This window comes from Pteronotus mesoamericanus, unplaced genomic scaffold, assembly GCF_021234165.1.
Source record: "Pteronotus mesoamericanus isolate MK-2021 breed Mesoamerican mustached bat unplaced genomic scaffold, CSHL_Meso_final scaffold_54, whole genome shotgun sequence".
Taxonomy (NCBI): domain Eukaryota; kingdom Metazoa; phylum Chordata; class Mammalia; order Chiroptera; family Mormoopidae; genus Pteronotus; species Pteronotus mesoamericanus.
Genome location: NW_026555321.1, coordinates 49,530,259 through 49,552,015, shown reverse-complemented (window position 1 = coordinate 49,552,015; position 21,757 = coordinate 49,530,259). Strand labels below are relative to the sequence as shown.

At 42.0% G+C, this 21,757-nt stretch overlaps 1 protein-coding gene across 13 annotated transcripts in view; it reads left to right on the top strand.

Moving 5' to 3' along the window:
* Positions 1 to 6,634: 6,634 nt before the first annotated feature.
* Positions 6,635 to 21,757, top strand: part of MAGI1 (membrane associated guanylate kinase, WW and PDZ domain containing 1) — a 613,456-nt gene continuing 598,333 nt past the window's right edge. For all 13 annotated transcript variants that reach the window (XM_054595357.1, XM_054595351.1, XM_054595350.1 and 10 more), the window contains exon 1: positions 6,635 to 7,575. In XM_054595357.1, the coding sequence (XP_054451332.1) occupies positions 7,263 to 7,575 (313 nt within the window). In that variant the 5' untranslated portion in view covers positions 6,635 to 7,262. The remainder of the gene's footprint in view (positions 7,576 to 21,757) is intronic.

Genomic DNA, 21,757 nt, shown 5'->3' with positions numbered 1-21,757 from the left:
CTGAGTCATTTTCCAAAACTCCACCTAGTGTTTACTGGATCAGTTTTGTATCAAGAAAGTATTGTGCGCTATCGAACCATATATTTGCACTGTGGGTGACTGAACTTTATGAATGGCTCCAATAAAACACACCTTTGAGTACTATAATGTGATCATTAAACTGGACTTTGTCTTTCACTTCTTAAAATACTATTAAAATAAATTAGAGAGGGAGGAGGCAAGATTTTCTCCTAACAATGGTACCTTTAATTTCTGAAACCAAGTTTGCACATTACAATCTTCCCTAATGAGACGTCCTCCAGGATCACCCCAGGGTCCCTATCACTGAACTTACCAAACACAATTGTTTTCTTGTCTGAGTATCCAAACAGGAGGTAAACTTCCTCCACGAAAAAAAAAAAAAAGGTGTATCTTTCAGTTTTGAACTGTCAATGCCTAGTAGGAATTGACAAAGTAAGAATTTAATCGTTTGTTGAATGAATGAAAATAATATGCCAACTGTCAAGTGCCATCTTGGAATATTTGATTTTCTTTTTCAGTGTGGCCTCAGAGAAACTAAGATTCATTTCAAAACATTTGAAATCTTATGTAATTTAACACCATCTGTATTAAAAAATAAAACACTTGGCTGGACTCCTTTGTAAAGGGTTTGAACCTGAAACCCTTGCCAGCGACAGCATTACCTTCAAAATATCTACCAAAATGTGGCCCAACCACTGTAGCTTTGATTGAAATCAAACTCCCACTACATTTGAATTCTTGGAACTCTTTAACTGTAGGAAAGGTGACCATGATAAGAGTTTATAGACAACGCACCTTGCTGGGGTTTCCCTGAGTCACCCCAAGTCCATACATACTCTGCTGGGCTTGATCAGGCAGTTGATGGTGTTTGTGATGTATGTTTGTTGTCAAAGCCACTGAAAAGTAGGCAGATTCTACCTCTACTCAATAATTAAAACTGAAAGCTGTAATATAGACTGAAATTTCGCTATTACTTTTTTCAAACTGTTAGTGACAATCTCCTTTCTTCTGATATTGTTAAACCTGGATGATGTAAGCTGCTTGTGGCGATCTTTTCTGGATGCCTGGAGAAGGCCAAGCTGGATGTAGGAGAGGATGAGAGCGACAGAGCACAGTGGAGCCAAGAGATGCAGAGAGAACTGAGGGCAGAGCCATGCTGAACACTAGTTTCACTTCTAATGTGGCCAGTTATACAGGGTAATACATATCCTTTTTCGCTTAAGCGGGTTCAACTAGGGTTTTGTCACTGGAAACCAAAACATCCTAACACAAATAATTACTTTAGTCCCATTCAGAATTCTAAATGATCACTACTAGTGCATTGGTTAAGTGCATTTTGAAACATTCAAAGAATGGAATATTGTTGAGCTAATGAAAATGATAAATATAGGTCTATATTTACACATAGGAAAACTGATAATATATTGGTGAATGAAAAGGATAAAAAGGATTATTTTATTCCATAAATTAGCTTATAAATATCAAAAGGTGTGGGGCAGGGGAAGGGGAGGAGAAAGAATCTGTGTATTTGTTTTGGCCAAAATCCAGGAAGAGATATACCCAAATGTAAAAAGTACTTATCTCTAGCTTATAGAATTTTGAATATCTTAATTTAATGCTGCCTTTTTACCTATTTTTAAAATTGTTCAACAAAAATGTATCAGTAGGGGTTTTTTTTTTAATGCTTATTCCACCCTTGGTTTCAGTGTGAATTAATTCAGCTCTGTTTTGGTGCGATAAATTGTTAAAGATATACAATAAGGAAGAAGAGAGGGAACACTTTCAATAGTAAAATCCTGTATTGTTTAAGCACCTATCATGTTCAAATTACTATACTGTCACAGAGTTGGTGAGAAATGGAATAAGAGATACAAATGTCTGTAATCAAGAAAAAACAAATGTTCTGTTCTCAAGGAAATTAATAAGATCGACAAATATATTTTCAGCAGAATTATGCTGGATAACACACTAATATGGGATATATAATTTTTTTTTAGTTTTATTTATTGATTTAGAAAGAGAGAAAAACATGGATCCATCAGTCCACCCATTCATGTACTTCCCGAGGGATCCTGCATGTATCCAACTTGGGACAGAATTGCAGGCCTAGTGCATCCAGACGCTCCTCCACCCAACCAAGCTATGAGGCCAGGGTGGAGTACATAGTATTTTATGCAGCTTAATCATCTGGAAAATTTTAGGGGGGATTTCTATAATGAATTATTGGATTTCTAGAATTTCAGCGCTTTAGACTACTGGGCCATGCTGCCTCCCTAGAATTTCCAGTCTTCCAGTTACCAGTATTCATTTCTCTCATGGAAGTGAAACAGAACATAAGTCAGGATTAAATTCTCTCCCTGGAGTTCCTTCCTTTGGGTATTAAAGTAATAGTGTACATGTGCTGTCTAGAAAGGTTATAAGAATTAACATTTTATTTATTCTTGCCTAGCTCAAAGAACTAAAAGGAGAAAGAAGTACTGTGGTCAGAGAAAACTGTCTATCTGCCTCCCTGTGAGATACAGAACAAGTTATCAAGTGACTCATAAAAATGCCCTCACTGCCTCCCATTTACCTTCTGTCTGAACTAATGGAATCAGTTTCCTCTTTTTTCTAAATTACCAGTTTGGAGTTAGTTACCATACAATGTTGATAGGTACAATATATGTCTTTTAATGGCATTTTTCAAAAAAAATCATTAAATGATAACCAATTTTTATGTTCTTCTTTGCCCCACAGCTCACCAACTTATTCTCTGTCCTTACATTTTCAGAAAAATGTGAAACACCACTTAAGACTGCAAATATAAATTTCCTTAATTAACAAATGGAGAACTTTGGAAGAAACATATTTGGGAAAAAGAGAAGAAATGCACATTTTATATTCATGAGTTTTTCCCCTCTCCTTAGTGTAACTAGCTATATGAAAATAAGATCCTAATTTGTGCAGTTACAGTGTAGTTCTTATCTCTATCTACTGTGCTTATTAAGAGTTCATTGTTGAAATGCTAATGCAACAACAGTATAAGAATGTTTAGCACTTTACAGGTACCACATCCCATAGATCTCCAAACACTCTAGAGTGTTTGTTTAAGCACCTATCATGTTCCAATTACTATACTGTCAGAGTTGGTAAGAAATGGAGTAAGAGATAAAAATGTGGTGCAAATTCTTTGCAAAAAAGTAATTTTGCAAATTAATCCCACTTAAATTCCAGTAAATTATTCAATTTTCATAGCCCAAAGATGGGGAACAGGAGATTGGATTCCTTAGTAGAACGCTGTATTCATTCACATTAAATTAGGGAAGAGATAGGACAGTGACTTAGTGTACCAACACTCTGTGGCAGATTCGAGCGCCAAAGAAATACTGTTGGCTAAATATGCTACATGGCAGGTGGCCACATCTGACACTTTCATAATACAGTGTTCTGGGCATGGGTTTTGGGTCATGCCTCTGGGTTGACATCCTAGCTTTGTTAATTCCAAGCTCTTGGGCAAGTTTCTTTACTTCCCTAGCTTCACTTTTCTCAGTTGTAAAATGAGGGCTGTTCATGTAAGATCAAGGTCATACCTACTTCACATGGTTGTTGTGATGATTAAATGAAATAATGCACGTAACTATCCTGGCATACATGGTAAGCTTCAAAGTTTGGTATTTTATGTCATTATTTTCCCCATTGGTATATTACCAAAGTCATAGCCTACACGAGAGAAGGCAGAGCGCTAGGATCCCACTTCACATTTTTTCAAGAAAAATCTGCTTCAAAATGAGATAACTATAAGCTCTTTCAAGAAAACAATCTATAAATACCACTAAATCTAACTAGGCTTCATATCAAAGGTCACATATTCTGCAGGTAATGTTACTGTTCATCTATATACCTAGTCATTCAACAAATATGTATGGTGCACACTCCACACAAAACATGGGTTTAGGTGCTGAGAATTCAAAGGTTGGATTGGATAGATACTTCTGCCCTGAAGTTGTTTTGGGTATGGGACACAGGAAATGGACCAGGTGAAAGAGAATAGACAGAAAGGGTCAGAAGAAGGGTTTTCAAAAAACTCCTGAACATAGTTTTTTGAAACTCCTGAACACTGACAGTCTTAGCCGCTTTGGAGCTTGAACATACTTATGTTCTTGGATTACAGTATGTCTTTCTGTGCAACTCTCCATCATGCCCTCTGTACCCTCAGGTAGCCCTTCTTGGCGTTATTCCCTATCTAAAATCTGAAGTGTGCCACATTCCAAGTTCTTTCTCCTTCTCAGCTGCAGGACACCTGTAATCCTAGAGAGGGAAGATGATGTTGTGCAGTGAGAGGAATCACAAAACACTTGGTCTCATCCATCCTTTGGACTCCTCCTATCAGGAGCGGGAGTATACTGGGGAAATGGAGAGGGGACCACTGATGCTAGGCAGGTAGGGAACTCCTTGGCAAGCAATCAGACTGCTAGAATATGGAGTAGAGAAGTAAGCTTTAAAGCTTACTAGTGATTTGTAGGGGAATCTGTGACTTCATTCCAAGGTGTTATGCAAAAATGTGCTTTTTTGTTGGGGGGTTCCATTCAACAAAATTGTTCACTAACGAGATACCAGGCACAGTTCCAGGAAATGGGACTATATCAGTAAACCAAATTGCTAAAGTCCCCTTCCTTCCTGGAGCTTACACTCTAGAGGAAGCTGTGCAACACAGGTTTATTTTCCAAAAGGGTCTGTGATGTGAAAAACGTTTAGGAATCAAGATGCTAGATGTGTGGTCCTCAACTGTTGGGTATCAGCCCCACCTAAAGGGAACCTTAAAAGTCCTCAGTTTCTGATGGGCTGGATGGTTGATTGGCCTTGGGAAGGAATATTTTGAAGCTCCCACTCATTTTGATCCAGTCAGGTGTGAAACAAACTGATTGCTTCTGAGAAAAGAGCATGGATATGAAATTTTCCTCAACAAGAAGAGCCAAGAAAAATTGGCCACTTCCTCCTTTGACAAATACTACAAGGCAATGGGTTTTTCAGTTCTGGATATCTCAAGGGAGAAACATCAACGTTCTTCTCTTATTTTTATTAGCTTAGGTAGCACCCCCCAACCCATGCTTTAAACACATTTAAATGTATTCCTTTATACTACTTTAAGCTTTAGAAAGGAGAGAAAGAATTATCAGCATCATCTATTTTGAAACCCCAAATGACTTTCTAATTCTCTTTCCATATACTGTGATACTACTATAATAGTATCAGTTTTTATTATAAGCCACTTAAAAGTATTGTGTACATGCTGGGCACTTTACAAGTGTTCGCCCGTGTGCCATTCCTAAAATCCTTGTGAGGTATTGTTATTCTCACTTAACACCAGGAACGAAGGCTCCCAGGGGTCAAGGAGCTCGCTCAAGGGCACAAAGAGATTGGACCAGTGGGAACCTAAATCCAGATCTCAACTCTGGCTGCTGCAGCATCCCATCCTTCGGAGAATCGCTTCTACTCACCTCCCTTTTTGAACACTTGGACTCTCTCCTGTGACCAAAGATAAACAAACAAGTTATAAATCACCGAGGAAAAAATTTGGGGAGTATTCGAGGAGGGCAGACTTCCTGGTGTACGGGATTCGTTGTCTGCAGCTCCCCAGCTCCGGACGCTCGCTCTACCCCTCGCCCACCCGGAGCGCCGGGGCGGCACTCGCCCCGGGGCTGCGAATTTCTAGAGGTGGCTGCCGCGCCTACGCCCCCGCGGGCGCCAGGACGCGGTGAAGATCTCAAGCCCGGAGGTGATCCTTATCTCCTGGCCCCGGGGCGGGTCCGCAGCCTTTCCAACTCAGCCGGAAACTGGAGCCGGGGTAGAGATGACTGACTTCAGAAGTTTTGCTGAAAGGGCAGTTAAAAAGCCCCCAAACCACTCTCACCGTCTGGCTTATTTCCCTCCTCTATAGTTTTCCCTGTCTCTTAAAAAGTTGGCCCCAAAGTTTAAGGGTGCGGGTATCTGTGTGTGGGAGCGTGCGACGCCGTTCCAGGGGACAACCCCCGCCCTCCCCCCCGACCCGCCGCCACCTTCCCCGGCCCCGCTCCCGCGTCTCCCCGTCGACCTTCTCCTGCCGGTGACACTGGCAAGACCTGCTCCAGGACCCGAACCCTCCCGCTCAGTGTCGGCGGGAGCAATGGCCCGCCTCCGCGTAGGGCACACGGGTAAAAGTGGAGGGGAGGTGGGGGTGGGGCGTGGGCGGAGGCGGTGGACTAGCAGGGCTGGGTCACTGTCAGCGGGGCCAGACATTGGCCGAAGGCGATTAGGAGGCTTAGGCCGGCGAGAGTGTGTATGTGTGACGGTGAGTGTGTAAGCCTCCCTCAGCCCTGACCTGTTTGAAATGGTTTTAAAATGCCAAAGCCATATTAACAATGCTTCAAAAGTTGCAAACAGTTAAGAGTAAAACACGTGCTCGTCCCCTTAGCTCCAAAGGGATTCGCCGCGTTCAGGGCCCTGAAAGGAAAGGAGGAATAAGAGGGGTGTATGAAAGAAGGTAACTTGCCTTCCTCCGGAGGATCGGTTTTAGGACCCAAAGGGAAGCACATTGGAATCTCTCTCTTTGGGAAGGAGGGGTGGGGCGGCCTGGCCGGCAGGAGACCGCGGGGCGCATGCGCGCGCGTCTCCTCCAGCCGGCCGCTGCGCTCCGCGGCGCGGAATAGAATGAACTGTAACAAAACAAGCCGAGCCTTTGTATCTGCTTAAAGGGACCGCAGGCACTTCCCTCCTGTCCCCCACCCCACCCCCACTCTGCAACAGCGTCTCCAGGGCTCCCAGCAACTGGCTGGAAGGGCTTCCCTCACCCTCGGGAACAGCCCGCCAACGAGGACAGGAGAGCCAGGCGGGAGGTAAAGAGGAGACTCCGCATTTCTAAGAGGCACGAAAGAAAGGAAGGAAGGAAAAAAAATATAACCCAAGCGGCGCAGAGTGGACTCTGCTCCCGGGGAGCACGATCGGGCGCCAGAACGTGGACCGAGAAGCACCGGAATGCAAACAAAGCTCGCGGGCGCCGGTGCAGGGCTCGCGAGGAAGCCCAGAAAGTTTGTTTTATGATGGCTTGAGTGCGCGAGTGTGTGCAGGGGAGCAAGGCTGCCAAGTTTCTCTCTCCCGTTGCGTTATTTGGAGGGAGATGTCCCTCCCATGAACCAGCGGGGACTTGGGGGCTGTGCCGTGGGGGGGGGCACCTGTCTCTCATTTTATTTTATATTTTTTTGGGGGAAGGAGGGGTATAACTCGTCATGTCGAAAGTGATCCAGAAGAAGAACCACTGGACAAGCAAGGTTCACGAATGCACCGTGAAGCGGGGACCCCAGGGCGAGCTGGGGGTGACGGTGCTGGGGGGCGCGGAGAATGGGGAGTTTCTGTATGTCGGAGCGGTGGCAGCGGCCGAGGCGGCAGGGCTTCCTGGCGGCGGCGAGGGCCCCCGGCTGGGCGAGGGGGAGCTGCTTCTGGAGGTGCAGGGGATCCGGGTGTCCGGCTTGCCCCGCTATGACGTTCTGGGAGTCATCGACAGCTGCAAGGAATCCGTCACTTTCAAAGCCGTCAGACAAGGTAAGACGGGACGCGCCTCCGGTAGGCTTCCAGAAAAGGGGAGCGGCCTGCGCAGTGTCCCTCTCTCCCCCAACCCCCATCTCGATTTCCCGCTTCCCCGCTCCGAGCGCAGTTTAGAGGGGGAAATTGAGGCTGTGCGCCCAGTGGTGGTGAAATACAGAAAGTTGTGGATAGGTTTCGGGTTGTTTGCCCACCTGTGTTGGGAATAGGGGTTTGGATTTGCGCCGGGAGGCGGGGGCACTTTTCCCAGGCCTGTTTGCCAACCTGTTATCTCAGCCACCAAGTGCAGCGCAGCTTCGTTTGTGCCTGGAGGAGACTTGGGGAACTGAGGCTAGGGCAGAGTAGAGGATCTCCTGGCTCCTTGGGGGAGCGTTGCAGCAGGCGCAGTGCTGCGTTCTTTGCTACTTGTCTGTGTTCAGACCTGGAGAATGGGTATGAACGAGGAGAGGATGTGTGGTTGTTGGACCTCCTCCATTAGAAAATTGTCTTTACCCTGCAACCCTCCAGGTGGGTTGGGGCGCCGGATGTTCCGGAGCCAGCCTCCTGAAGGTCCTGCACTCGCCCCACAACTGGATGACGCATGTGTCTCCACCGTGTGGCTCAGCACCAAGACGTGGGGGGGGGGGGGGAGGGGGGTGGACTGGGGGAGGGAAAGGAGGGGTATTTCCCAGCACAAATCAAGCCCCAGTTTATGCTGCCACTACTATCACCACCATCACCGTCATCATCACCATTAATGATGACGGTAAGGATAACCACTCTTCTCTGTTAACTTAATACGTGCGAGACTGTAAAATGCTTTTTTTTCATTATCTCGTTCTGAGTCACTAGAATCCTGAGGGCGAGTTATTCCAGATAAGAAAACTGGGACTAACATTGGTTAGGTTACTTGTCCAAGATCACACAGATACCGAAATGAGGGTCTGAGCCCAGCTGCAGAGCTTTAAAGCACTGAAGAGGAAAATGTGGGGAGCTGACCTTTGGGGAGGGGAGAGACTGGTGAGGAGGGAGTGGAAGCTAATTCCTCTCACAAATCTGTGGAGTGATTGCCTCCTTGATGGCTGCGGGTGGTGGGGAGTCCCTTACAGTCGGTGGGGGCAGGGGGTTGTCCCTGTATCAGTAAAGGGATGCCTGGTACTACCCAGTGTCTTTATGCACTTCCTCTCCGTCAAAGCCGGGGCCGCGGGGCGTGGCGGGGCAGCGGGGGGGGGGGGGGGCGCGGAGGTGGCAGAGTGCGGTGAAAAGTTCCCATGTGTGACGGTCTGTAGGGGCAACAGAAGCTGGAGGAACATGTCAAGGAAAAATAAGACTGGCTGATCCTGCCTTGGAAAGTGGCCTGTCCCAGATGAAACAGAGGCTGCCAAGTGGAGTGGTGGGACTTCTAGCTTTGGGAGCTGAGGGGCTGACACTTAGCTATGGAAAACTCCTTCCATTTCTGTCCTCAGTTTCCACGTGAACATCTCTTTCAAGAAGAAGCCCTCGAGCAACCAGCCAGGATGAACAAATCCTTCTTTCTCTGGGGTCCCATAAGTGTGTACCTTGTAGTTTGTTCTTTATTCTAAACTGTGAGTTAGATCTCTTGCCTCATTTCCATACAAAGTAGTAAGTTCACTGGACGGAAAGAGTGCTTCATTCATTGCCTTTCTCCCCCGACTTTACTTGAGGGCCAATTCCTGGCCTCAGGAGAGACTGTCCTCACACCTAGCTGTAAAATGGCTTTCTTAAGATTGTTACATAAGCATAAGAGGAAAGTATGCAGAATAGTGCCTGGCACATAGTAAGTGCTCAATAAAAATGAGCTATTACTGTTATATTTAAATTGAATTTGAGCAGTTGTTTTATTTCTAAGTTTAGCTTTTAGATTTAGAAACCTGGTTTATGACTTTCTTGATAGAACTGTAGCAGAAATACTTTGTAAAAGCTTTTGATGGGAGCAGCTTCAGGTCTCAGTTCAGGGGCATTTCTGGAGGAAGGGCTGGAGGAAGGACAGGCAGGGGTACCATCTAGTGGGGGACCTCCAGGTGTCCATTAGGTTTTGTATGGGAGCTAGTTTTCCACATCAAGGTGCTCTTCCACCAGTTATCAAAGATCTGAGAGGCATTGTTCCGGGGCTGCCTCGTCAAGAATTTAGGAAGGATTGGTCAGATAATCAAGTGTGTTTGCAGTCAGGCACCTCTGGGCTGGAAGGAAATGGTAGTGTCTCCAAGTGTTATGTTATTTGCCTTCCCCAGAACCTTTGTATGTGCTGCATAGGAATGTTCACAGCAGGTGTGCGTATAGATTAACTTGTCTGGCTTGTAGTGGGATAGAATAAAAATGTGGATGGGGACACTTGAATGGCCTGGAATCCACTACAAAATGAAACCTACTATTTCACGTGATAATTATATGGGCATAGTTAGCTCTTTAATGTCTTCATTACAGAAACATGACACTAGAAAGCATTTCACTGGTCTTCTGTTCCCTCTTTGACATTGAGAATATGATGTAAATTATGACAGAATTGCTCTTACTGTGTCATTACTATGTTTTAATCATATTAGATAGCCTTTTACTTGGTACATGTTAAAGGAAAATGTTACTTTGGTGTTGTCTGCACCCTGAGCTAGCTACTCCCAGGGACATGGGTCACTGTGGGTGCTATCTGTATGGAAGTGTCACAGTCTTCTTTTGAGAGAAATTTCTGCTGTTTCTATTTAATGGTAGGTCTCTAGAATGGTGTACAGACCAAAATTAGTAAGTGGTATTATATGAAGTAGGACTGGATTGTGAAGGAATCAAGCTAAATGGATCTACTAGGTTGGAGTTGATTGATTTTAAAGGGAGAAGACAGTCTTTTGTCACAAAGTACCTACAAACATTTTTGTATATATGTACTATATAAATGTTATTACATGTATTATAAAGCATATTTGGGTACTTTATAAGCAATATTTATCTGTAGTGAAATGCACAATCTTAAGTATATAGTTTGCTGAGTTTTGACCATTGTATATACTCATGTTACATTCACCCAGACCAGGATATAGAACCCCAGAAATTTCCCTCATGTTCTTCTCCAGTCAGTTCCCTCCATGTCCTCCAGAGGCAAAGGCTGTTTGATCTCTTCCACCATGAATTACTTTTTCTTTGTTATTTGAAATTTTTTAAATTGAATTTATTGGGGGTGATCTTTGTTAATAAAGTTACATAGGTTTTAGCCCTAGCTGGTGTGGCTCAATGGGTTGAGTGCCAGCCTGCAAATAGAAGGGCCTTTGGTTGGAGTCCTGGTCAGGGCACATTCCTGGGTTGCGGGCTAGGTTCCTGGTTAGGGCCTGCGAAAGACAACATCACACTGATGTTTCTGTCCTTCTCTTTCCTTCTCTCTAAAAATAAATAAATAAAAATCTAAAAAAAATGACGTAGGTTTCAGAGATACAGTGCTATCATACATCATCTGTATATTGTATTTTGTGTTCACCACCCCAAGTCATATTGCCTTCTATCACCATTTATTTCTCATTTATAAGTTATTTTTGTCTATTATTGAAAGTCATACAAATGAAATAATGCAGTGTGTACTCTTTTTGTCTGGGTTTTTTCACTCAGCAAAATATTTTTGGAGATTTCATATTTTTGTGTGCATCATTGTTCTTTTTTATTATTGAGTAGTATTCTGCTATATATGTATACCAGTTTATATATGCATATATGTTTTAAAGATTTTATTTATTTATTTATTTATTTATTGAGAGAGGGAGAAAGAAAGGGAAACAGTGACATGTGAGAGAAATGCTGATCAGTTGCTCCTCTCACACCCCCAACTGCGGACCCAGCACACAGCTGAGGCACGTTCTCTGACTGGGAATCAACCTGGGACCTTTCAGTTTGTGGGATGACACCCAACCCACTGAACCACACCAGTCAGGGCAGTTTGTTTATATTTTTGCTCACCAATGGACGTTTGGACTGTTTATCCTATTTTTAGCTTTTGAATAATAGCTAAATGAATAAAGCTGCTATAAATTTCCATTTCCTTCACATCTTTGCTAATCTATTGTCTGTTCTTTTGAATTTTAGTCATTCTAGTGTATGTGGAAAAAGAAAAAACTAATTAAGGGAATGTTGCTATAGGATGTAGTTAGTTTTTACTAAGCACTTGCTTTAGAATGTGCTAGCCCTTTTGCTAAGCTAGTGCTGGATGGGCATTTTGTTCTTTATTCCTCATAAGTTAGATGTCAGAAGCTAAAGTCCAGAGAGTTTGAGTGGCTTTTCCATGGCTCAAACAAGTGGCAAAACTAGTGCTGGCAGCTGTGTTGGATTCCAAAACCCATACTCCTAAATTTCTGGGTCAGTGGGTTTCAAAGACCAGTGGCATTAATATCGGGTAGGCCAAAAAGCCTGTTTAGTTTTTTCCGTAACATAAAAGACAGATTTTTCATTTTCACCAATAACTATTGATTTGGATATTTTGAGTACGTTGGCTATCTCCCGCTCTTGGCTTCTAGTGGGTAGAGGCCAGGGGTGCTGCTAAACATCTTCTAATGCAGAAGACAGCCCACAGCAAAGAATTATTTGACCAAAATGTCAATAGAACCAAGAAGCTTTGCAAACCACTTCTGACATGTTCAACCAGTCACAGCACCTTCTCCATACACAGCACAAATATTTTTTTGGTGTTTCAGTTGCATTTTTACCTTTCTTGAAATACTAAAGCATAACACACCAAAAATGTTGTATATTTTCTTCCGTCTTCAACAATACAATGGCTGCACAAAAATTCACCAATTTTGATAAGTTTTTTTTTTTTTTAAATGCACGCTGATATGAAAGCTGTTACAATATAATCTATCAAAATTGTTTCAAATGAAGTTACAACTAAGCACTATGAGAGCCATGGTATGGAAAAAATATAATGGACTTTTTGGCCAACCCAATATCACCTGGGAACTGGTTAGACATGCACATTCCCTGGCCTCACTTCATCCTCACCGATTCTGAAGCTCGTGGGGATGCAGTCTGTGGGGTGGTTTTGACGAGCTCTCAGATGATTCTGACGTACGCTTAATTTTGAGTACCACTGCCTTTGGGTGCAGACTAACATTGAGGAAATGATATCATACGAGGTAGATGACCTGACTTCCAGGTTAGCCAGCTAGTACTGTAACTCTTGATAAGTTACCCTCTTTGGGCCTAAGTTTCTTCCTGCCAGAAAGAAGTGGGTTTGCACCTTCAGGTCTTTTGCACTCAAATGTAGCAATTCCATGAATAACCCAGACTTCAAAAGTTTAAAATGGTGTGATTGTAGTTTCCCAAACTGGTAATATTATAGGTCATGCTTACATATTTTTGTAGGTGAATTTTGTGGTTTTGCAAATTACCCAGGAACTGAAATGGTCCCTCCGTTTTTTTTTTTTTTTTTTGAGACAGAATGAAGTCAATAAATAAGACACAATTTAAAAACCACAACACCACCACCTGGCCCTTCCCTTGCCATAATGAGGGAATTATGACCACATACAATTGAATAGTTCTTTGTGCCTTTCTTTGTTTTGTTTTGGATGTGTTTATTTTGACCCATTGGAATATATTACACTAGTTCTGTAACAAAATTCTATTCTCATCTTAAAATACAGTGCCTTGTCTTTCTTGGTTTCCCACAAATTCTGCTTCAGGGTCTCTGGGCTTGCTTTTTCTTCCCCCTAGAAGGTCACAAGATGGCTCCTCTCCTGGTGTCCCTTCAGAGAGGCCTCCTTGAGCTCCTTTTCCCGAGCTGTGCTGCTAAATGCCTAACAACCAGCTCTGGTAAAAGGGAGGCCTTGATCTGTGGCATCACTGAGTTGGGAAGAGCTGAGGGTAATCAGTTCTGCGAAAGTCAGCACTACACTGACCCCTTGGAAGACAGCTTCTAGAACCTCGTGCCATTCTTCTTCCTGTTTGTGTTTTCATAGCCTTGCCAAAATTTCACATTGTCTTCTGTTTCTTCTTTATTGTCTGTCTCCCCTCCCACTGGAATGTAAGGTCCATGACAACAAGTAGCTTTGCTCAGTTGTTCACTCCTCTGTTTCTTATTGCCTAAAATAGTACCCATGAAATCATAGGAGCTCACTAAAATTTGTTGGATGTGTGAATGAGTTTTCCAGTGTTGCTTCTTAGATAAGTGCAGACTAGACCATCTACAACATATTTCCTTCTTTTCTCTCTTATTTTTTCTCACTTAGGATCATAATAGGTTCATTTTCTGATCACTAGATCTTCCATTTAGTGGGTTTCCTGTGTCTAATAATTTAGACTGAGATATAAATAAATAAGTGACTGATAGGCTTAATGAGTTATATTTAAGTATTTCTGCTGTTGACTCTAACTGGACTTTATGAAGTGAAAATTAAGATATTCAGCAGGCAGGGTGATGAGGGGTTTTTCTGTTTTCTGCTGATGTGGGACCTGCTCTGTGTTAGGATCCAGAAGAATGACACTGTACCTCTGTTTTCTTGTAGCACTGTCTCTCTCTGTACAATTTTCCCGACCAATAGCAAATCAGATCTTTGGTACAGAAAGTCTGATTTTTTTTCCCTTCCTGCTCTTAAATTGTTTTGTTTGTCTTTTTTTTAAACTTAACCTTTCAAAAACCAGTCTGTTTTTGTTCTTGGTGCCAGAAGACCACTCTCTGAAGGATACTTTTGGGTTATCCTTTGGAACATTCCACGGCTTTTACAAAAAATAACGCGAGGCCAGGCATCCCAACTTGTGCATTGTTTCCAGCGGCCACCCTTTGCCAATGGCTGTGTTATTTAAAAATAGATTAACTTGACCTCATGATGCAATGGCATACAGTTGGCTCACTGTGTTTGTTGGCATTCATTCCCCAGCTAGTTTTAGATGGCAGAATTGATGATATCCACCAAGGGGAATTAAGTGGTTTATAAGCAAAAACATTCTGACATCTTCTTACCACAAGGGTTTATGTGAAGGATGTTGCTTTATAAACGATGGTTATTTAATGCAAAACACCCGTCTCTGATGTTAGTGGTCTCTTCCTTGAGTGTGTATATATGTGTAACAGGATATACTGATTTTGTATACACTGAAAATAAAGGCTGTCAAATTTGTTAAGGGCTGACATTTGCATCCTAAAAAAGTAGGTTATTGCGTTCCTGTCTGTCTTTGTGCAGCTCATATGTGAGATCCATAACCTTGAAAAATCCCTAGTAAATACCGGAGCTTTGTTGTACTGCATCGTATGGATGTCTGCATCCATGCAGTATTTCCTGTAAATTTGTGTTGGTGTTTCCACAGCTGAATCCCCAGGATGTCAAGTACACCCCGGTTATACTGACTTCTACCTTTATAGTCAAGTGTCCTGGGTAGGGCCCAGTGTGTTCTGGACGTCAGCTTTTCTGAAGGCATGTAGCAAAATTAGAAAATGTAGTTTGAACAATGTCTTCTGTGATTAAACCTTCTTTTTTTATAGCTAAGTAATTAAATAATGAAATAACCCATTATTTAGAATCATTTCTATAGTCCCTACCTCAGAATGAAAGCCCAAGACCTTTCAGGGACTAAAAAGGCCCCCCATGATGTGGCCCATGACATTCCTTCTCTGTCCTGTCCATGTGGCCTGCTAGTCCCCACTCAGACATGTCAAAGGTTTGCTTCCTCATGAACTTCAAGTCTTTTCCAAACGTCACCTTCTCAGTGACACCTCCTCGGACCTCGTTATTTAAAACTGTAAGTCCACTGCCACTTGTCATTCCCTGTTCCCTTTCTTTGCTTTATTTTACTGTATAGTATGTGAATAATTTCCAAATAAGTAAATTCCTTGTTTTATCTGTCCCTTCTAGAACATAAGCTCTGAGAGGGCAGGGATGTGTTTGATCCTCTTCCCTGCTGCCTGCATAGCACCGAGAATAGTGCCTAGTGCGTAGTAGTTGTTCAAGTATTTCCTGATATCCACTGTCAAATTTAGAACTAGAATAAATCTCTCCCGAGCTCAGTTGCCTCTAAAAATTCCAATATTTGAAAGTCTCTGACAACTTAGGTAATTCGTGATGGATCATGTTCAACTTGCTGAGGGTTTAACATTTGCAGTGTCTGACTGGAGCTAAGTAGAGCTTAGCTGATTAATATAGGAATGTTCTTGAAGACAATGAACATTGCTGGCCGCTTGTGCTGACTGTCAGGGGACTTTTCTAACTCTCAGCCACAAATGGACTGTGAGAGGTTCTTCTGGGCACCTCTGTCAGCTGCTGTGTGTATAGACTTTTCATCTCCAGTGTCATGAGAACAAGTTATGTAAGAGAATTACATTCTTGTATCTAAGGTGTCATTACTGCCAGTGGAGGCATTTGGTGGGCATTTAATGAGATGCAGTTATGTTTTCCACAATAAGGCAAATCTTTCAGCCCATTATGAGACAAGATTCGAAGCTCTCTTTATGGACAGTGGCTTGATGGTGCAATTAAAAGGCAATTATGCCCTGATTATAAGCCATATTTCAAAATTATTGCAACATACAGTGTTAAAAGGACTGCAGTACAGTTAATAGGACTATAAGGTAATCCACAAATATCAATTTCTTGGTGTGCTGCAGATTCACAGGTTTTTGAAGGCAGGCTTTTCTGCTCATTAGCTCTTTGACCCAGGGTGAGACCTACACTTCTTTGTACAATGATTTCTCTCTCTGAAAATAGGGATGATAATGATACCTACTTCCTTGGGCTGATGGAAGAATAACATGAGATTTAAGTAAACCACCTGGCGCAGGGCCCAGCACATAGTGAGTGCTCAGGAAATGTTGGCTTCCATTATTATTTGAATGTTCCCTGTCTGGAAGCATTTGGAAGAGAAGCATCTCTTAAGAGATGGAGATTGTGGTACACAGTTCTCTGGAGATATTTTCAAGTCTAGGATACCTCATTTTTCTGCATGATTCAGATGCTGCTTTTTTAAAAGGCTGGGACTGGATTAGTTCAGAGAAGTAAGAAGGAAACCTCTGTACCTCATAAAGCATAGGTGGAGGTCTGAGCTGCCTGAACTTCTCCCACATTGTCACCGGTGACAATCAATTCTAATAATTGTCATCAGGCCCCATTTTGAAGTAAGGCATAAAGGAGGGACAAGTCCTTTCCCTATTTCCTGGGGGTCCTAGGCAGTAAGGATGATCCTTGAGAATGTCGTACTGAGGTCCTTTGTTCTTCCTGGTATCATACCTAGGCTCCCATATCAGGAATGGTTGGGGACACAGTGGAGCTTGGTATTTTAAGGGTTTGTAATTGGACTGGTTGGGTTCAAGTCCAGGCTCTGGCATTTCCTGGCTGAGTCACCACGGGCATGTTAACTTCCCAGAACCTCAGTTCTTTCAGTTGAAAATGAGAATAATACCTACTTCATTGGGTCATTGGGAGGATTATATGGGAAAATGTGTGCAAAACAGTCCTTTGCTTGGCACCTAGGAGTGCTTGCTGAAATACCTTCATAGTAACAGCTGTGATAATTTTCATTTGAGAGATGGAGACTCATCAGTGAGGTCCTCTAAAGCCATGTTCTCACTAGGGGAAATGTTGCACCCAGGGGACATTTGGCAATGTCTAGAATCATTTTTGATTGTTAACAACTGAGGATGGGACATGCTACTGGCATTTAGGGAGTAGAGGCCAGGGATGCTGCTAAACATGCTACTGTGCACAATACAGCCTCACACTGGAGAATTTTTAGCCCTAAAAGGCAATAAAGCTGAGGCTGAGAAGCCTGCTGTAAGGCATAACTTCATGGTTAAGACTGGGAATCTGAATTAGGAGTGGTAAACTAATAATCAGACTATTATTTGTTGATCTTTTATTTTTTACTTAAAATTTTTTTATTAAATTTTTTTTCAATTTCAGTTTACATTCAGTGTTATTTTGTATTAGTTTCATGTGTGCAGGAGAGTAGTTAGACAATCATATACTCTATAAAGGTGTTCCCCGTGATATTTCTAGTACCTACCTGAAACTCTTTATGCATAGTTATTTCAATTTTATTGACTATATTTCCTATGCTGTTCTTTATATTCCCCTGACTATTTTGTAACCACTAATCTGTACTTCACAATCTCTTCACCTTTTATACCCAGTCCCCCTACCGGCCCCTCCCCCCTATTTTCTAACATGTCACTGACATCAGGTTAGGATTTTACCTGGGTAGATGATGTCATTCTCATTTTAGCCATGAGAAAATTCGCTGGAGAGGTCAGCAGTATATCCTGGTCCCCAGGCAACTGACACAGGTGAGATTCCCGGTTTTAAAATTCTTATCCCCGGTTTTGTCTAGAAAGAGGACCAGGTCCTGGGGCATGCAGTCTAGGCCACCACTGGCAGAGCCAGGTGGAGAAGACAAACATGTCTGCCATGCTGGGATTGACAGGGCTCTTCTATAATGAGAAGAGGATATAAGTTGGAGAGAGAGGATATAAGTTGTTTTGAAAGAGTTTGCATTGGGGTAGGAGAAGGTGAAGCAGAGAAAGTTCTGGGACAGATGCATAGTAATGAAGTATTTGTTGCTTCTGGATTGGTTGTGGGCAACAGTCTGGAAAGTTCATGCTTAAGGAAGATGTGGTGTTATCTGGTGGTCGGCTAATCCTGTTAGATAAGAACTGAAATAGCTGCCTGGAAGTTGATTCAATGTTTTAATATACGTTCAGGTATGTGAGCGGACTGTTGGTTTTGGCTGGTGGCTGTTAACTGATTAGCTCTCCTTGTCTCTTCTTCCTGTGCTCGGCCTGCTGTAATTTAATATAGGACATTTCAGAATTTTTCTCTGGTCAGTTTCTACATCAGAAATGTGTTAACTCCATGTCCTTTGACAGTTGGAGTCAGTGTGGATGCATCTCTTAGAGGCTGTCCTGTTGCTGCCTGAAACAGCACAACATGCCAGGTGGCCCACTGAAGACAGTCCTAGAAATACAATATTTATTTCTTAAGTGTTTATCTGCCAGAACACACAGCACGCTGCCACCTAGTTTCAAGCAATTCTGCTCATTTGCTATCTTCTACTTTCCCTGATCTCCCTCACAGCCCTTCTTATTCCTTCCTCTCTCTGCTCTCTCTCTCTGCTCTCTCTTTTTTCCCTCATGGACGTTTGATTTCAAGAGTCACAGTGGGGTCTTGGATATAATTGCAGACTTGCCACTCTTCTGTACTGGATGATATGTTTTCCTGAATTCTTGAAGCCAGCATCCCTGTTCTCGAGCTCTTTGTCATCTCTGTCCTCAGTAGGTGCTCAATGAATAATTTGTCAAATTCTTTTGAGCGTAACAAGTAGGCAGAACTTTTAAATTAAAAAAAAAATTCTTGCCTAAGATCTCGTTGGCTAGAAAATCTCTGGCTTATTTTTAAGGCATATTAAATATACTTAGCCATATGTCTGACTTTTCTATGATGATTTAAGATGGTTGTCTGCCAGTTGTTGTAGCATTTTGAACTGTATAGAAAATACTGAATTAATTGTGTTGAAGGTCGCAGAGGGCCTTTATTCTGACCAGATGTGTTCAGTGATTGAACCTATTGCTTATGTAATGTGGCCACAGAAGGCATCACTTTGGCTTGATTTAAATAGAGTCAGTATTTTACCACCTGGATTCTTGGCCGAGCTCTAGAATTTACATCTGATAGGGAAAGCCTGTTCGTTTCCTCTTCTATTAGCCTGTTGAAGTCTGTGTGACTTGGTTAAAAATTCAAAACTCAAGATCAAGTTGTTAAAAATGAACTTATTTTGGTTTCGAACATATGAGTTGTTTTATTTTTTTGAAATGAAAGCATAGGCATCTAGATTATGGTTTCTAATCTTTTAAAAACTCTAATAGTATTGTGACCTTGTGCGGCTGTCAGTCACTACCTGGTAGTTGGTCTGTGCTTCTACAGCTTATGTTTTTTCTGGTGAAATTTAATTTTGTCCCCTCATTTAAACAACGTATGCAGTTTAGAAAGATGTGAATATGAAAGGAAAACGTATCCACATTGCTCATCCACTGCAGAGAAATACATGTGTTAACACTATTTTTATATACACACACATATGTAAAATGCACACAAACATATATTAGATCCTTTTTTTGATAGGCTTTTTTAAGGTCTTTTTCTTATGAAAATTGGATAATACAATATGTGTTGTTTTAGTGTGATTTTTCTTTGTGCCTAACAATATATCATAGATAATTTTTCTTTACTATCTATATATTTACTGTACCATTTAAACAACTGTGGAATCAATTTTTAGTTGTATTATAACATACTAAACCATATTTTGGTTGTATTATAATATATTAAACCATTATATTTACTATATTGTAAAATATTAAAGGATGAACATTTAGGCTGTTTTCACTTCTCTATATTAAACACACATTGATGAATATCCTTATACATATATTTTAGTGAATTCTTTAGATATTTTCTTCAGATAGATGTCTAGGATTCTTGGCCCACATGATTTTACCTTCTTAAGGCTTAATTACCGACCATTATAGTGCTCTTCAGAAAACATGTCAACTTACATCCTTGTAGCCTATATGTGAGAGTCTTGTATCTCTTCACTAAGCTCACTTATAACAGATTCTACCTAATGATAGTCATCACGGACTCAAATACTGAGTAGGTGTGTTAAAGTACATTAGGGAGCAGTGGGACTTGGGTGAAGTGGAAGGTCATGTCTTGTTCAAAGGGAGCAGCTGCCACTCCGCTTCAGCTTATTGCTGTTATGTGGGATCATTGGCCCAGTGTTGCCAGGTTTTTCAAGTTTTCAAGAGAACCTAGGAACTTGAGTTTGTTAAAAAAAATAACAACAATGAACATCATCATTTTCAAAAGGCTGGTTCAGAGTTATTTCAAAAGCATGGATGAACCAAACAAAACACATCTGGGAGCCATATTTGGTCCTCAGGCGACAAACTTGCAACCTCTTATGTATTTGTCTCTCGCACTTGACGTCTCTCACACTTCATCTCTTTTAAGAGAAGCGATTGCGTTTCTTACCCTTTTCTGTGTTCTCAGGGCCCAGAAGAGCAACCAACTTACAGTGAGGGTCAGTAAGTGCGTGTCAAAGAAAATTTTATGTTCCAGAAGTGGTCTAGTTTGTCACTAGTCCATCGACGTTTGTTTGGGGCCTGCCTAGTGACAACTCCTCCATTTTAATTGTGAGGAGCTGGGGAGAGGGTGCATTTTGACAGCTGATTGTAATTCTTGGAGTACTTTATCTCATGGTGCTGATCTGCTGACTCTTAGAACTGGGTGCAAAATAGCATCTTGATGATGACATTTATATGAATATGTACTGGAAATATATACATATATATTCTCTGCCCTTAAGTGATTTTACTGTGAAGTATGTGACCTTACAAATAAGAGAATGAATGAATTTTATATACAGCTTTTAGGGAGGTTTGGCTTTAAATAGAGTCGGAAAGTTCCTAGTAACATGACTTGTGTGGACATTTTACAGATAAATAAGGACCATGACCTTTGTTCCAAGAATGGATGTTTTCAGAACATGATTAACCTCTAATACCAGTGGGCATCTGTTTTTCAGGGACAGTGTTATATGGCCGTTTTGTTCTTTGAAAACCAATACAGCCCTTCCGCTTTCCTGCTCGTGTCCTGGACTGTTACGCATTATTCATGTTGGGTACCGGGTATGCAGCAGCGGGGTGGCAAAAGGGACTCAGGTAACTCAGGCTCGAGTTTAGTTACTGCAATTTTTCTGTCAAGGAGCCAAGCAAGGAAGGGCCTCTATCAAATGAAAACTGTACAGTTGACAGCAAAAGCCCAACATGGAGTTCAAATTTTGGTAGGTTTGGATTTGTACAGTGTTTCTATTCTCCTTCCCTCTGTCCGACCCGTATCAGACAGAGTAAGAACATTTCAATGGGCTATATAGAAACTCAAAGTTTAGATAGGATATTCTATATTTAATTTAGGACTTTGGATGTGAGACAAGGCTCAGAACAGTTTTCAAGTTTCAACTACTGTATACTCGGATCCACTTCCTTTACCGTAATTGCTTTTGGGGCACCTGCAGTTCTCCTAAGTTGGGGTGAACTTTGGCTTTTGTTTCTCTAAAATGCTTAAGGATAAGATATAGCAGGAAAAGCTTATATTCCATGGTGTTTTAGTACAGGTGATCCTTGATACAATTCCTGAGCTTTGGCCTTTGGTAAAGATTAGAGTCTAGC